The sequence below is a fragment of the Xyrauchen texanus genome, chromosome 42, assembly GCF_025860055.1.
Source record: "Xyrauchen texanus isolate HMW12.3.18 chromosome 42, RBS_HiC_50CHRs, whole genome shotgun sequence".
In the NCBI taxonomy this organism is placed as follows: Eukaryota; Metazoa; Chordata; class Actinopteri; order Cypriniformes; family Catostomidae; genus Xyrauchen; species Xyrauchen texanus.
The window spans coordinates 7,819,165-7,837,509 of record NC_068317.1 but is presented as its reverse complement, the minus strand read 5'-3'; the positions used below and the strand labels follow the sequence as shown (position 1 = coordinate 7,837,509).

At 38.9% G+C, this 18,345-nt stretch overlaps 1 protein-coding gene across 1 annotated transcript; it reads right to left on the bottom strand.

Moving 5' to 3' along the window:
• Positions 1-9,683: 9,683 nt before the first annotated feature.
• Positions 9,684-17,732, bottom strand: LOC127634724 (Krueppel-like factor 6). The gene is made up of 4 exons (XM_052114389.1): positions 17,406-17,732; positions 14,643-15,207; positions 13,379-13,502; positions 9,684-11,681 (listed from the first exon to the last, which is right to left on the bottom strand). The coding sequence occupies exons 1-4, from the start codon at positions 17,505-17,507 to the stop codon at positions 11,630-11,632; spliced, it is 843 nt and encodes a 280-aa protein (XP_051970349.1). The 5' UTR covers positions 17,508-17,732; the 3' UTR covers positions 9,684-11,629.
• Positions 17,733-18,345: the final 613 nt, after the last annotated feature.

Below are 18,345 nucleotides of genomic sequence, written 5' to 3'. Positions count from 1 at the left end.
AGTCCGACATAATGTTTCTGCAAGAAACACATCTGTGAACTGCTGACATGCTCCGAATCAAGAGGGCATGGATGGGCCACTTGTATCACTCATGTCATGTTTGAGCTGGCCAATACCATATCTGACCCCAATGGCCGTTTCGCTGTGGTCACGGGTAAGCTTCGTAATGTACCAGTTGTCTTAGTTTCTATATATGCCCCTAATTGGGATAATGATGAATTCTTTGTTAAGTTTTTTTCAAGTCTCCCAAATGTGGATGATCACCACATAATTATTGGAGGTGACTTCAATTTGGTCCAAGACGTTTCGCTTGATAGATCTTCCTCTAAACAGTCTGGTTTATCTAAGTCAGCGAACGTAGTATTAAATTATGCCTCCCAGCTGGGACTCACTGACCCCTGGAGATTTAAGAACCCTCAAGACAAAGCTTTCTCATACTTTTCGCACGTGCATCACACCTTCTCTAGAATTGACTTTTTCTTGTTGGATAGCAAATTGTTAAACTGTATTAATGCATGCACATATCACACAGTAGTGATTTCTGACCACGCCCCCGTTTCAATTGATATTGCTTTAGTCCCCTATAGATTTTCACCCTCCTTTTGGAGATTTGACTCTTCTAGATTATCAGATGATACATTTAAGGATTTTATTGCCTCGCAGATTCATATTTATTTTGAACTCAATCAAACCCCAGATGTCAGTAGTCTTACTCTTTGGGAAGCCTTTAAGGCTTTCATCCATGGCCAGGTTATTTCCTTCATTTCCCAATTGAGGAAGGCCGAAATGTCTAGACTATTAACTATTGTTGAAGATCTGCATAAATTGGACGTGATCCTTGCTGCCTCTCCATCCCCCTCCTGTTATACTAAACGGCTACAGTTACATGCAGAATATGATCTTTTAATGACAAATACAATAGTGAGACAACTTAGACAAAGTAGACAACAGTTCTTTGAACATGGTGACAAAGCGGGGAAGCTCTTGGCTCACCAAGTTCGTAGGGTCAGCGCTTCAAGATGGATTTCAAGAGTTAGGTCCCCAGCAGGTGAACTCATATCAGATCAAGTTGGGATCAATTCTATCTTTTCTGAATACTATGCTATGTTGTATACCTCAGAGAACACACCAAATGCTTCAGCAAGCTTTGATCTTCTCAATTTATTAACCTTCCCTAAAATTGATGGAAGTCTTGCTGGAAGTTTGGGTGATCCAATCTCTGAGCTAGAAATACAAGAGGCCATTAAATCTATCCTATCTGGAAAGTCCCCTGGCCCTGATGGCTTTACAGCTGAGTTTTACAAATCTTTTGCCTCCCTGTTAACTCCTACCTTGACAAGGCTATACAATGATTCTTTTACAACAGGCCGCCTCCCCCCAACCCTATCCGAGGCTTCTATTTCTCTGCTCCTTAAAAAAGATAAGGACCCCACTTCCTGTGGTAGTTATAGGCCAATATCACTCCTAAATGTTGATTTTAAAATTTTAGCCAAAGTTTTATGTTCTCGGCTTCAGGTGGTGCTGCCAACCTTAATCTCCCATGATCAGACAGGTTTCACTCCAGGAAGACATTCTTTTTTTAATACCAGGAAGCTTCTTAATATTCTTTTCTCCCCCTCATCTGATTCTCCGGAAATCGTCCTTTCTTTAGATGCTGAAAAAGCCTTTGATAGGGTAGAATGTGTTTATCTTTTTTTTGTTTTGGAGAAATTTGGATTCGATTCCAATTTTATCTCTTGGATTCGGCTTCTTTATTCATCCCCTGTCGCCTCTGTGCTCACTAATGGCTTGCGGTCACCTCTCTTTTTAGACCTGTCTAGATGGACCTTGCTTTCTTTATCTCTTGTCGGTCGCATTAATCTTGTTAAAATGGTTATTTTGCCCAAATTCCTTTATCTTTTTCAACATATTCCAGTTTGCATTAATAAGTCATTTTGTACTAAATTTGATGGCACTTTGCGTTCCTTTTTATGGGAAAACAAACCGGCGCGTCTCAAAAAATAAGTTCTTCAACTTCCTAAGTCTAAAGAAGGCCTGGCACTTCCTAACTTCCAACATTATTACTGGGCTTGTAATATCAACCAGATTCTCTACTGGAATAGCCCTGTCCACGCTGAAACCTGCCCTTCTTGGGCCCACATAGAGGTTGCATCATCAAAAGGAACGTTATATTCTGTTATTTGCTCTCAGCTTCCTTTAGCCATTACCAAAATCTCAACTAATCCAGTTGTCACTAGCTCTATCAAAATCTGGGTCCAATTCAGGAAACATTTCGGTTTGCATAGAGCTTCTATCTATACACCCATTTTAAATAGTTACCTTTTTGCCCCATCTTGCTCTGACCCTGCATTCCACACCTGGGCAGTCAATGGCCTTATTACGCTTAAAGAGCAACATGCAGGTTGAACACCCCTATATAGCATAGTGTATGTTGATAATAAAACAACTAGATTTTCTGAACTGGAGTAATATATATTTAGCCATTAACGATATTTTGAGATAAATTGTGATAAAATAACTTCCGCGTCTATAAAGCACTAACCGGAAGTGACGATGGGCTGAGGAGTCTGGTCAAGTTCAAGCTCAGGTTACAATGGATGCTGAATGAAGAAACCGAGTTCTCCGGTGTGGACGAACATGCCTATGATGGCCCACAGGCCTATAATTATGAGCAAATTAAGAGTTAATATAATTAAAAGTAAGACTTACTCTGCTAAGTCCTCGTTTTAGTTGCACAGAATGTCTGCTAATGTTAGCACTTTGTCCTCCAGTCCAGCCAGCGCCAAAATCCGGTGTACACTTTGACGGTGGACTTGATTCCATCGAGTGCACCGAGGGAACAGCATCAGTAATCAGCCTCACGTGGTCCTTACTCCGAAATCCCATCCGAGACTCCAACAAATCTCCAGGTCGATAATTCTCGGAGTGAAATGTGCGCCACAAACGACCGAGTGTGTGGTAACAGACGCGGCAGTGAAGTCTGCTCTCTTCACCTGCACAAAACGCACTCAAGACCGAAAAGCCTTGTTTTTTCTAGAAGGAAAATGATGGACACGATGTCCTGACAGGCTGGAATTCGTGCAACCAGCACAAACACAATAATTTACCATTATGGCTTCTCTAAAACTTTCTGTACTGCTCTAACTACATCAACACCCACAATGAGAGCTGACCGCGAGCTCTTTTGTTTGCCTCGCCCTACGTCATATGACACGTTGATAGCGGGAAAGGCGTATTCCAGAGCCTAGCACATTTTCATCAAAATCTCTACATGAAATGAGATTTCATTAATAATTTCTACATTTCTAAGACCTCTGCAGACAATATAAAGTATTAATTCAGTTATAAATTCAACCTGCATGTTGCTCTTTAAGGACCTGTATGTAGATGGAGTCTTTACATCTTTCTCACTTTTGTCTACTAAATACAATCTGCCCAGTAGTCATTTGTTTCGTTTTTTTCAGGTTAGACACTTTGTTCAAAAGTTGTTTCCCTACTTCCCCAATCGCCCGCCTGAATGCCTCCTTGATCAATATCTCACCTTAAATGCAGGCCAGAAACATTTCAGTTATTTATAACCTAATAAGTACTCTTAACGTTGACCCTACTGTTTCCCTTAAAGTGTCTTGGGAGCAGGACTTAGGAGTTGTTATTACTGATGAACAATGGAGTGGCATTTTGAAACTTGTTCACTCCTCATCAATATGTTCCAGACATGGTCTATTGCAATGTAAGGTGCTCCACAGAGCTCATCTTACTAATGCCCGATTGGCCAAATTTTTTCCAGATAAGAGTGATGCCTGTAACCGCTGTAAGCAGCCTCCTGCTGACCACCTTCATATGTTTTGGAGCTGTCCCCAGCTAGCAGACTTTTGGTCCAATGTTTTTGATACGCTTAAAAATGCTCTTAACATAGACCTGGATCCCAACCCACTGACAGCCCTTTTCGGCATTTCCTTGAGACCTGACTTAACTGCTTCATCTCGCCGGGTTATTGCTTTTACTACAGTTTTAGCCAGACGAGCCATTCTTCTTAAATGGAAACATGTTGCCCCCCCAACATACGATAGGTGGATCCAAGAAATTTTTTGCTGTTTAAGACTCGAGAAGTTGAGATGTTTACTTTCTGGATCCCTCAAATCTTTTCATAAGACTTGGAAACCTTTCTTAGATTATATTAAAGATTTACCCTGTTCTCCTTATGGCATTATAATTCAATCCTAGCAACAACTAATAGATAAGAGGAAAGATTCATATCGGAGAGAGAAATTTGTTATGAATAATATTTCTAACTTATTATTACTAATATATATATTTTTTTTCCTTCCTTTAATTATTTTATTTAGATTAACCTCTACCTGGAATGTAGGGTGTGTGTTATTGGTTCTATTTTGATTGGAAGTTTGGATGGAGGGTTGGGAACAGGAACTTAACTTGAGACAATCAGTTTCTTTTGTTTTTTTTTTTGGTTTTTTTTTTTTTTCTTTCTGTACTTTTTCCAGTCTACTTTCTGTGTGATTTATAAAAATGTACAGTTATGTTTTGTATTGTTAATTACCAATAAAAAAAGATTGGAAATAAAATACACTTATCAGAGTTACAAATTACTTGCTGTTATCATCTGATCACGGCTACATTTCACTTCTAGTGCTTTTAGATCTTAGTGCTGCCTTCAACACCATAGATCATGAAATTCTCTTGAATAGGCTGGAGAATTATGTTGGCATTGGTGGACTTGCATTAGTATGGTTTATCTCATATTTATCAGACAGCTACCACTTTATATGTGTAAACAAGGAATTGTCAAATCAAACAAAATTTAAGTATGGAGTGCCACAGGGATCAGTTTTAGGACCTCTTCTTTTCTCCTTAGACATACCTCCCCTGTGAGATATTATCAGGAATCATGAAGTTTCCACTGTTATGCCGACAATACCCAACTTTATATGTCTTCACGATTCTCCAAATTAGCAGAGTGTCAATGAAATCAAAGATTGGATGGCCAGAAATGTCCATTTACTCAGTTCCAACAAGACACGCGATATATATATATGGAATAGTCTCCCTAACACTGTTCGAGATGCAGGCACACTCACTCAGTTTAAGTCTAGAATAAAGACTCATCTATTTAGCCAGGCATACACCTAATTTATCCTTCAACTCACAATTAGGCTGCTTTAGTTAGGTCTGCCAGAACCAGAAACATCTATCATGATCTATAATTATTGACTACACTCTTGAAATAGAATGCATAGACTATAATTTAATTGCCAACAAAAGCCTTCATCAGCCAATCAACAATGACAATGCATCTATGTAAAATTCTGCAGTTAATCCAGGACGAACTTCAAAGATATTAGTCTTATAGTTCATAAAATAAATAAATAAATATATATATATATATATATATATATATATATATATATATATATATATATATATATATATATATATTTTTTTTTTTTTTTTCCTTTTTGAAGTGTAATCTTAACGCTACTTAATTTACACATATAAAACCATGACTTGCACTGCACACAAATAACTAATATTGGCATTATATTAATGTTGTTTAGCCAGAGGGGAACTGGCCCCCACAGTGAGTCTGGTTTCTCCCAAGTTTATTTTTCTCCATTAACCAACGTTTTATGGAGTTTTGTGTTCCTTGCCACAGTCGCCTTCGGCTTGCTCACAGGGGTTCTAAATACAATTATTTTTTACTTTCTATACATATTTTGCAATCATATTTAATCAAACTACACAATGATCCCTGTAAGACATTACAGATATTAGTTACATTTAAAAAAAATAACAAATTTAATGCATGATTTCCTGTAAAGCTTCTTTGAAACAATATGTGTTGTGAAAAGAGCTGTACAAATAAAAATGACTTTTGACATTTCTATGTGGTTGTTGAAGTGTTCTGAGTGTTTTTTAGAAATGAGTCCAAAAACCCCCATGTCTCTATATTCTGGTCCAAAGATATGGCTTGAGTTCTTCCTCCAATGCAAGTCTATTGAACTTTTTTCAACACTAGTTTTTCTTCTCCTAAACAAGCTGTAACATTTGAGGTATCATATCAGTTAAGGTTGAAATATACCCTACGCATTTTTCGCTTTTGTTCGTTGTTGAATTCTAAAATTCACCAGACCGCGACTCATTAAATAAGTACACATTGCATTCTCAACATTGCCACAAGGGGTGCTATAGTGGACATTAGGATGAATGGTCCGCTTCTAGTGAGTTTTCTCTTTCAAACCAATGTCATACCGGAGCAACAGTTTGAAGACATTATTTTTCAGAGCAAGTAAGTTAAAGTCAATATATTTATTGCAACATAACTTTGGACATTGCACATTGGACTTTTGAGCGTAACTCTACTGCTCCATTGAGTACTTAAGAGCAAAGCGATTGCATTTGTGTACATTTACTGCCGTTAAGTATGTTTCTGGCCTCATAATGTCTGCAGACCAAGCAGTGATGGATGAACCAAAATTCCAACCTTCAGTTTAAGGTTTTTTTTTTCAAATCCCTAACCATGCACCACTAATAATGTAAATCTCATTTCATGATAGTTCGTGCTGTAAAAGAGTGCTGAAATAAAGTGAAGCAAAACAACAAATCCAACTTTTCCAATAAGAATTTCTTATTATTCCAATAAAAAATACATTCATACAGAAATATAACAATTTTGCAAAACAATAAAAAAATTTTTTATTTAAAGCAAACACAAATACAAATCTTAGAAAAGTTTTGTTTTTCTAACTTTTAACTCTTTTTATTCTTTTGTTCAAATATTTTTTAGACAAGAGGGATTCATGAGAGAAAAGATAAGTGATAGAAAGTTTAGGCTGAAGCAAGCAAATGGAAAACTTGCTAAACAAATAAAAATGACTTGACTTGACTATGTCTTGTGTCATGTGCTAGTGTAATGTATCTGGATTTAGTAATCCTGGATTAGGGGTACCCCCTGTGTTAAACGTGGGAAAGCATGCACACGTGAACCGCTCGATTCGTTCAGCATGTTCCTAAACTGCTGTTCTACTTTTGACCATAAAAAGCATATAAAACAATCACGTTTGTAAATATAGATCTTTTGAAGCATTGATCTTCACTTTTAGACATCATAAAGCAAGGACTGAGATCCTTCAGTTAAATTTAATGATGTATTTGGGAACACTTGACCTTTAAAGGATTGATGTTGTTGTGTGACTGTCCAAGACTAAGACTGCAAATAATTGCTTCCACTTTAGGATATGACTGCTTCACGGAATAATGAGCAAGTTCTCAGTGCGGCACAATGTCTCAGCATCAACAACATCACAGCGCTGAGAAACACTGAAAACGAGTGCTGTATTATAAGGGGTGTAACCGTTTTTGAGTTATGTAATGCAACTAATTTCCCACGATCTTTGCCATATCTAACCTGGTGTGTTGTGAAACTCCACCCTAGAGTAAAATTAGGTGATGAAAATACTGGTTTGTACAGTGGCTCAAAATGTCAGAGACCACATTAAACATTTGTATATATGTATATATATATATATATATATATATATATATATATATATTTTTTTTTCCATTTAAAATTTTAAATAAACATTTAAACTTTTGACAAATTTGAAACAAAGAAATACTACAAAATTCTGAAATCATGTTAACTTTTCACTCAAATTGTTATACTGAGATCATTTGCAATAGCAAACTTTGTATGCAGTGGAATAATGCAAAATGGAAGCATTTCACAAGTGATCTCATGCCCCACTATACATGGTATATTCTGTATTTTAAATATTACACTAATGTGCACAGGCCTTCTGTCCATTGTCCAATGTGTTGCATTATCTTATGTCCAATAGTCATCATTTTTAATAATCAAAGCCATGAAATTGCATTAAATTGCATGCACAGGCTTTAATGCATATGCATTATTTCTGCACCTATGATTCAGACTTGAAAATGTATTGAAATTGTGGACGAGAAGACAACAGATGGGTGAATGTATTTAATGTTAGAAAAAGCCACCGAATCCCTGGTAAAATATTGGAGTACTCCACCTGCAAGAAATCACCTAAGGCATGTTTCCCCCTTTAGCATTTCACAAAGGCTGCAATTTGCAATCATTTTTTGTGAGAACATATTTCACTACTTTGACAAGCCTGAGGAACACCCACCTACTGGGTGTTGAGACCGACTTACGCAATATATAATAAGAGTGCCAAATCTGTGAACATGGCTGTTGCATCGCTAAAGATTGCCATCCAGTCGTATTCCCTTCATTTTAGTGACATAAGATAGAATGTGATTATTAGGTGATAAATTCAGATTCATAATTTTATAGCACAGCATATTAATAATAGCACAATATTTTTTTTGTGGCACTTGCCAGTGCAAAACTGTACCTTATTTGCTAATATTGCTCAATTGCATAATAATGGTGTTGTGGGTGGTTGACATTTCTATGTGGTTGCTGAAGTGTTCTGAGTGTTTTTTAGAAATTAGTAAAAAAAAAAAAAAAAAAACATGTCTCTATATTCTGGTCCCTAGATATGGATTGAGATCTACCTTCAATGCAAGTCTATTGGACTTTTATTACCCCACTAGTTTTATTATCCACCAGGTCAAAATACATCTGATTGCTTAGAAATGTAACTTCTAAACAAGCTGTAAAATTTGAGGTGTCATATCTGTTAAGGTTGAAATATACCCTACGCATTTTTCGCTTTTGTTTGTTGTTGAATTCTAAAATTCACCAGACCACGACTCATTAAATAAGTACACATTGCATTCTCAACATTGCCACAAGGGGTGCTATAGTGGACATTAGGATGAATGGCTTGAAAGAGAAAACTCACTGTAGAAGCTGACCAATGTCAATCTGGAGCAACAGTTTGAAGACATTATTTTTCAGAGCAAGTTAGTTAAAGTCAATATACGTATTGCAACATAACTTTGGACATTGCACATTGGACTTTTGAGCGTAACTCTACTGCTCCATTGAGTACTTAAGAGCAAAGCGATTGCATTTGTGTACATTTACTGCCGTTAAGTATGTTTCTGGCCTCATAATGTCTGCAGACCAAGCAGTGATGGATGAACCAAAGTTCCAACCTTCAGTTTAAGGTTTTTTTTTTTCAAATCCCTAACCATACACCACTAATAATGTAAATCTCATTTTACGATAGTTCGTGCTGTAAAAGAGTGCTGAAATAAAGTGAAGCAAAACAACAAATCAAACTTGTCCGATAAGAATTTCTTATTATTCCAATAAAAAATACATTCATACAGAAATATAACAATTTTGCAAAACAATTTCAAATAAAATTCATATAAAGCAAACACAAATAAAAATCTTAGAAAAGTTTTGTTTTTCTAACTTTACTCTTTTTATTCTTTTGTACAAATGTTTTTTTAGACAAGAGGGATTCATGAGAGAAAAGATAAGTGATAGAAAGTGTTGGCTGAAGCAAGCAAATGGAAAACTTGATTAAGGCTCCATTACCATTTGAATAATTTCAGCCACTGTTGGAAAGACAGAATGTTCTTTGCCCACAAAACCCTGGTTGATCTGATTTTATGGCAGCAAACTGCTTCCAAGTTACTTCATCTGCATCTACATAGCTGCTCTACTCGCAACGTTGTCAAACCTCCATTACTCAACAAATCAGAGCATGGCGCTTATTTAAAAAAAAAAAAAAAACATTATACCCAAATCATTTTGGCTTATTACGAACTATATACATGAAGTTCAAAATTCATTTGGTCCCTGATAAGAGCATTACGGTTTACTTGTCAAATCTCAAAAGTAACATGCACGAGTGGGCTTTCAACTCCACGTGTATCTAAATTGGGAGGGGGGGGGCGCATATATCTTTAGCTTTCGGGATTGCTGTGCACTGTATCCACAATACTGTTGCTGGACTAAAACAACGGCATCCAGACAGTATCGAACTGCCCGAGTCAGCAGTCTGTAGCAGGCAGAGCCTTCAGCAATTCATTACAGCCAGGCAGTACAAGGCAAGGCCTGTCTGACTGGAGCTTGTTAATTACAATAAATCTTTAGGCGTTTTTGCTTTATTCTTGGTTCCAGGGGACTGGGGGGAGGTTTGGCATTCCACAAGCTTTCAAGCCTTGTGTTACACAACAGAGACTGTTTCTCCCATTTTGAGAGCGTTTTGTTTTGCATACACCCCCGAAGATAGAAATGGCACATCTAAAGCAATACATTTAAAAAGTCATTCAGTAGATACCAAGTAGGTAACTTAAGTGCTCTACATTGCACAATTTACAATTTCGCAACATATAGAAAATTAGGGTAAACCTATCTAAACAGTGGCAAGAAATGAAACCGCATGCTTGAGAACATAGAGTATTTACAAGGGCTTGGTACAGTGGCCTCGGAAATGGGAAAGGTGCATTTTCAGGTGAAACAGAGCCTTAATAAAGCTTTTTCAATCACTTATACAAGACATTTTGTGACCCCACCTCCCAAGGAGCAAATCCATGCCACAGGACAAGGTCACTTGCATAAGGCACCATTAAGGCAAACAGTGCATTAACAACAGGTAAAATGGAGATAGAATGAGAGAATTAAGTCGTCAAGATGAAAGGAGTAAAGAAAACAAGTCTTGTATGAAATGATCGCTGACCGAAAGGTTCAAGCCCCCCCATCACCAGAGAGAAAAGTGGTGTAGAATGATCAATGCATTTATGTACAATTTTGTAACATTTAACCAATTGAATTTAGCTGCGCTTTATTGGAATCTATTTGCAGTCCAATTACAAAAAACAACAAAAAAAAAGTACAAACCCCAATACCATGCAACACCTGTTTATGATAGTGAAGTTATAATTGTGTTACATCTCTAAGCACACAGCTTATACAACGGACTACAAATGAGCTTCTTGCAGCCTGTCAAAGGACAAGCTACTCAACACATTGCACATTTAGTAGCTGCACCGAAACATAAAAAAAAAAAAAAAAAAGCTACTTCCATTCAGGACTGAGGTACCACCTCAGCCCTCCCTCTTCAGATGGGACAGGGGGCAAAACAATTCCTGTGACGCCCCCCGCAAACTTGCGACACATAGCCCAAGCGCATCTGGCAGGAATTCTCAGTCTCGCGGCTTCACTCAGTCTCAGCTGATCTCGCACACCACGTGGAAACAAAAACAGAACTTGTTCCCAGACACCATTCAGCCCAACAGCGATACACTGGTACCCCCCTCCCACCCCTTCCTTGCATACGGGCCATTCATCTGCTCACGTCAAACAGGATTTTGTTTTAAAAGTACCAGTGTACAGTCCAGGAGTTGTCCCAAATCATGCACCATACAAAACACCATACATTCTGTTTTTTTTTTGTGAAACTTTTTCTTATTTTTGTAAATGTTTTTTTTTTTTTTTTTGTAGCTATCATCCTCTTTGATTCTTCATTCACGATTTTGTCCCTTCCTTTGCAGTTTCAACAACCAGTCAGTCCACCTTTTTCCCGGGGCTCACGGAGACACAGGATATGGTGCAAAATGGCATGCTTTGGCTGGAACACACTCCCCCCACGTCTTGCAGGGCCAAGTCAACCAGAAAGCTGGTCAGGACACAACAGATCCCCAGCGTGAAGCTACGGCCCGCTCAAAGGTGCCTCTTCATGTGCAGGGCCAGGTGGTCTGACCTGGAGAAACACCTGGAGAATGAGAGAGGAAAGGTGAAAAACAAGGTCAGGCAGGGGCCATCAGAATCATAAAATGAGATCAAAGGTTGAAATCTGTGCATTGCATTACTGATGGGGCCCCTAGTGGCCCTTAAGGTGAATTCGTGAAGCAGGAATTGGTGCCATGTCGACATAAAAGGAAAGGTTGAAACGTTATGAGCGGGTTATGAGGTTATGGTTATGAGGGTTATGATGAAATCTTTGCATTGCATCACTGATGGGACCCCTAGTGGCCCTTAAGGTGAATTCGTGAAGCAGGAATAGGCGCCATGTCGACATAAAAGGAAAGGTTGAAACGTTATGAGCGGGTTATGAGGTTATGGTTATGATGAAAAAGGTGAGAAAGTTATAGGTGTACCAGATGTATATTTGCACTTAATTTTCTTGTTGTAATTAAAACGTTTTAGACCACATTCACAGAATTATATTTTCTTGTGAAAACGCATTGAGAGGCATAAACGTTGGGAAATCATTCACATCAGTACTGTGTTTTCCTCCACCGAAAACACAGCGAATCGAAAACGCTCTCCATAACTACATACTTTTGAAAACTATGACATTTGGAAACTGAAAGTGTGGACTAAAATATTTGACATTTCTGTGACGTTTTGAGCATTGCAGTTTTGCAAGCTCTGCTGATTTAAGTATGTCACCAAGGTAAAGTTATCTAGCTGGTCATCATAGATGAGGCTTTGTCCAAATTGTGATATTATTGGAAACATCAGATAAAATGGGTTGAAATTTGCATCCACCATTTTCTAAACAATTAATTTCCATGACCTTTCAAAGGGTTTATCATTTCTGGATACAGATTTTTAAAAATCATTTTTGATTTAGACTGATTTGTTACAAAATATTCTAGACCAGAGGTGCCCAAACTTTTTTCTATGAAGGGCCCATAATCTTGATAGAGTATGTGTGTGGGCTGAAAGTAAATTCTGCATTAAATCAAACTGTGTTATTAAAATATAAAAGTTGCTTTTATGATATCATTAAATATATATAATATGGCAGGCCAAATCAAAGGTCACAGGCATTGTTTTTTCCCCTCTTCAATACACGATTTATATCCAAGTCAAGAAATGTTTTACAGAAAAAAAAAATAGAAAACCGAAAACAATCAAATTAGCAAAAGTACCTAGAACTGTGAATGAGGGGAGTTCGAATTCTGTAGAAATCTCATGATTTCTGTGGTCGCAGATTCCATGTGGGCAGACAAACTCACTGATCAAGTGGTTTAAGAGCCTAAAAGGAGAACTATGACACCCATAAAATAACAACGGAAACAAAATGCCAAAAAGGGATGTTGAGCAAACAATGGTGTTCAAAGCACAAAGCGATCAGGGAAGAGCAATAATTAACAGAGGGAGTGGTGACAACGAGGAGTGGTGCATTTGGCTATAATACACTATATTGATATACAGAATATCAATAACGAATTGCAATGGTGTGACTATTGCGCTATCGGGCATTTACTGCGATTAGGTAATTAAGTGATAAAACCAACATAATAGGACTACTCCCATCGGTGAACCAATAAATATGGAATCAATTCTGAAAGCGGAATCCGTCGTATTTCACTGATGCGCACATGCACAGGCAGGCGGCAAGGAAGACAGGCAGGCTTTGATGACTGTCACAGAGAGATAGCGAGACAGAAGTGTGCATACCTGTCACAGTGACTGCATTTAAATGGCTTTGCACCAGTGTGCTTTCTGAAGTGTCGGGTGAGCTCGTCGCTTCTTGCAAAGCGCCACTCGCAACCTTCCCATGAACACCTGTACGGCTTCTCACCTGTAAACAAACACAAACACCTTTCAGAACATTTCCCCTGGATTAGGCAGAGAAACATCAGCTACTTTGAAAGAAATGTGGCATAGCGTGCTCAGTTATGCACTCAAAAATGCATCTTTAAACAGGATGCATGTTTACAGATCAGGTAACTGCCGTCTATGACGCGATCTTACATGGATCACAACACAAAAGGACTTGTTAGGCAAAATGTCAGGCTCAGTCACCATTCACTTTTATTATATAGAAAAAAAAAGTGAAGTGAAGTGACTGAGACTAACATATCCTTTGGAAATCCACAAAATAACGAAAATCAAATGATGAATGTTGTCAGAAATTTCAGTTTGGATGAGCTGTCCCTTTAAATTTCATAAAATCCTGCATTCTGTCGCAAGGATTGCCAGAAAGCATGGTATTCCGAAAGTCCTCCTCTACGCAGTGTATGCATAAACAGTATGTGGAACAATACGAGTCACCCAGTGCCTGTGTTTTGAATGCAATGGGCCCTTTAAAAAGGGGCCACCCAGATCCCATTCAAAAGCTTGGTTCTTTCCCATGACGAAACCAAAACTGTTTTGGTAGAGCAGGTTGTTTTCATCCTGGCTTGTCCCATCCCCCCCACCAAGGACGCATTCCAAACAGATAAGGTCACCATTTAGGCATGCAGTCATGCGAGGCAAATATTCACAGGGACATTAGCCTTGCAGCCGAGGACAGCCTGAATGAACCCTCAACTGCATTACACAACTTCACAGATGATGCAAAACCTCCCAAGTATGCAAGCAATGTTTGCAAGTTTCCCCTTTTGGAAGTTTCAATGTCTGTTTGCATTGACTTTGTCATAAATCCAATTTAGAATTATAGAAAGAAGAAACGTCACAAACAACAGCTACTTACGTCTCAAAGTAGTTTATGCAGCGTCAATTAAAGGGATAGTTCACCCAAAATTTGTAATTCTTTCAACATTTGCTCACCCTCATGCTGTTCCAAACCAATATGATTTTATCACATAAAAGGAGAAGTTAACAGAATGTTAGCCTCAGTCCCCATTCACTTTCAGAGGCTGCCAGTACCTAACATTCTGCCTCTGTGTTCCACGGAAGATTAAAAGTCAAACAGTTTGCGATTATAGCGGTTTCTTACCCGTGTGAGTCCGCTGATGTGCTTTTAAGTGAGAACTCTTTGTGTAAACCTTTCGGCAGCCATTGAAATGACACCTGTGTACTCTCCTCCTGCCGTCCGGAGAGGAATCCCCTCCTGCAGAAGTCTTATCCGAGGCCTTCCCCAGCCCGTTCGGCCGGATCTTCGCCGGCACGTGCAAATCCATCTGTGTGGAGCCCCACACCTGCGGGATGCCGGGCTCCTGAAGGGTCTCTGGGGAAGACGGCGGTGTGCTGATGATGGAGGAACTCAAGTGATGTGCTGACTCGGTCAGTACCGAGCCCAGAGGGTTTGAGGTGAAGATGTGAGTGGGCGAGAGCTCCTCTGAGCTGTCGGACGCCTCACTGCTGGCATCGGAGTTGGTTTCTAATATCTGACAGTCCTGATTGTCGTCCTCCTTGATGTTCGGAAGGTTGCCATTCCCATCTCCCTTATCTCCACAAGCCAAGATTAGCTTGCTCCACAGATCCTCCTGGGCCTCAAACTTGAGGTCAGACGCAGAGACGTATGGCTCGCTCTGCAAGTATCTCTCCAGCTCCAAACATGTCTGATTTCAAACAGATAACACAATGTTAGAATATGCATGACAGACTTTACAAGTTTATCAGCTGACAAGAGCAACACAAGGGGATCTAAAGACAAGGATCAGGGGCCCAAATATAATAATTTAGGGGTCAAAGATCTAAAAACCGACATAACCACACTGAATGTCATGTCATCCCAGATGTGTATGACTTTCTTTCCTTTGCAGAACACAAATTAAGATTTTTAGAAGAATTTTTCAACTCTGTAGGTCCTCACAATCCAAATAAACTTTGAAGCTCCAAAATGCATCATAAAAGTAATACATTTGACTCCAGTGGTTTAATCCATGTCTTCTGAGGTGATCCAATCTGTTTTGGGTGAGAACAGACCAAAATAGAACTCCTTTTTCACTATATATCTTGACATCTGCAGTATCTAGGCACGATCATGATTTTAAGCTCGAGCACACTTCCTATAGCGCCATCTGGCACTCTGCGCATGCGTCATTATGAAGTGTGATCGAGCTTGAGATAATGATTGTGCCAGATTGGCAAGATTTTTAGAGAAAAACAAGCTACACTGTGGTCTGTTCTAACCTATAACCAAATGAAGAAGACATTGATTAAACCACTGGAGTTGTATGGATTTCATCTATGCTGCCTTTATTTTCTTTCTGGAGCTTTAAAGTTTTGAGTCACCATTCACTTGCACTGATTAGACTTAGAGTTGAGATGTTTATCAAAAAATCTGCAAAAGCGTTCTGCAAATGAAAGAAAGTCGCACTTGTCTGAGATGACATGAGGGTGAGTAAATTTTATCAATTTGTATTTTTGGGTGAACTATTTCTTTAAAAGGGCAGGATGTTTCCTCAGCTTTCATGGCGGAGTGCTGAGGGTTAGCTAAGGTTAACCACACTCTGGCATGTGCTAAAAGACATTTCTGTTGAAATATGTACCACTGTGTAACATTTAAACATATCAGAGGGTGCAAGACCAATAAAGTAAATTCTTAAACAGTGTTCCAAGTATAAACGTGGCTTTGGGAGGTACGTGTTGTATGTCTAAGAACAGTTATCCTCTCGTGAGTCATACAGTCGTTTCTGAGTCCTTTTAAGGAAGCCACAGAACTTCCTCTCTCTTTTCAGTCGAGTTTCCTAATTCATACAGCCTCGACGTACATCTGGTCACGTTTTAATCGATTGTAAACTAATTTCAGTGCGTAAGTACCGCGCGGTAAAGTATAAAAGTGTTTTAGACTTCATTCACAATATTCACACAGTATTTTCCAACTGTGTATATATTCTGTGGTGCGTTTCAGCTCTACTCATCCTCGCTACCTAAAATTATATTCACCGTAAACACTAAATATGGCCCGAATAATCTCAAATTACGGATTCCGCACATTTTCCAAAAGGGAAAACCCCCTCAGTGTATCTAAACGGTCTGAGGTGGGAAACCTCAAGCAACTGGATGTACAAGCGCTTCGGCGAATTTAAATGGCACGAGACGGCCATGTGGAGTCGTGCCAGAATCCCCAAAATTCTGAAGAGAAACTACTTGGATCAATTTCAATCAGGTATCTACCGAAACAACCGGGCGACGATACACGCAAAACGCCCGCAACAGTTCAATCTTAAAGTGCATCAGTAAGTATACAGGGGAATCTGTTCTGCTATGACTATTAATATAAGCGCCTCCCATAAACCCCGTTATGTGACAGAACATGTGCAGCAGACTGTCAACGCAATTTAAGTGGAGATTCGTTCAGAATCACACGGGAATGCAAAATAATGGGTTATCCAATCATGCAATTCTTTTTATTCGCTGAATGGAGTGTTTAAAAAGTGTTTGTCGTCATTGAAACGCAATATAGATATGACTTATAGCTATTCTGAAGACTAAAAATCGATCTATATGACAAAAATGCATTTATTCAGTAACCTATATCACAGCTACGTTCTATCAGGGTTTGATTGACAGCATTTACCACGCTACAATGTATATAATACATAATCAAATAGACTATAGAACGTCCCAATGGAATGTTACAACGTTTCATTCAGCGCAACGCAGCTACAAAGACGCGCGTTTACAAACATGTCTCTCTGATATCACTTTAAAGACAAAAAAGTCAGTATCCACCAATCACAGCTCTTTCTTATCCAATCCGACGTCTGCTTTCCAAAGTTTAGCCTATATAATTAAATATAAGAAAAGTTACCTGTTGCCAGTATTCTTCAAGCGATGGCAATGCAGAGAAATAGCCAGTGTCATGAACGATCTGAAGTTCCTGAAAAATGCTGCACATTGGTAGAACATCCATTGCAATCCAATATGTTAGGAAATAAAACGACTAAAATATCTTCTCGGATCAAGATCAGATGTGACAAGAAAGCGTCCTCACATGCAACAGCAAAGCAGTGCTGCCGTCGCTTTGCTCGCTCAGAGTCCGCGTCTTTCAGCTGTTGAGATCACTTTATTTGCAAACACTGAACTCGAGGCAACGCACTGCGCTCTGTCAACTTCCCCTATTCAAACCTCGCTGCCTGCCTACCCCCTCGTGACAGCGTGACGTGTCTTCACAACGCGCCCAATCAGGGCCGACCAGGTTGCGCGGGCGCATATGATATCACTTTCGACCAATAGCGACCGCGTGTGGACATTCCCCGCCCTTCTTCCGCTGCGATTGGTCAATTCAACTGCGCTTCCATACGCGCTGATTGGATAGCTATTTTTAGAAGAGTATATAATAGAGCCCTTCGCTCTTACGCTTCGATTCTGTTTCTTTACTATGGAACAGAGTGGAGTGACACATGCTTCTTGCTTTGGCCACCGCGAGCGCTGTGCAATCAGTTTGGTTATTCTGAAGAACTTAGAAGTGTTGAAATACATTCTTCTCTTGACTGAACTTGCAATTTTGAGTAATACAAATGTCTACCATCTGCCATATAACTTGCATAGGTGTCCTATAAATCACTCCACTATAAACACAAATATAAATAGCCTTAATAAATAAATCATGGGAGTGGTTCACCCTTATTTTAGACTGTTATTACCCCCCCTGAAATGTTGCTCTGTTACCAATAACATTGTAGAAATTCACTGTTTACATCAGCCATGATTCATTTAATCCATGAGTGAAAGAATCCAATGACAATTAC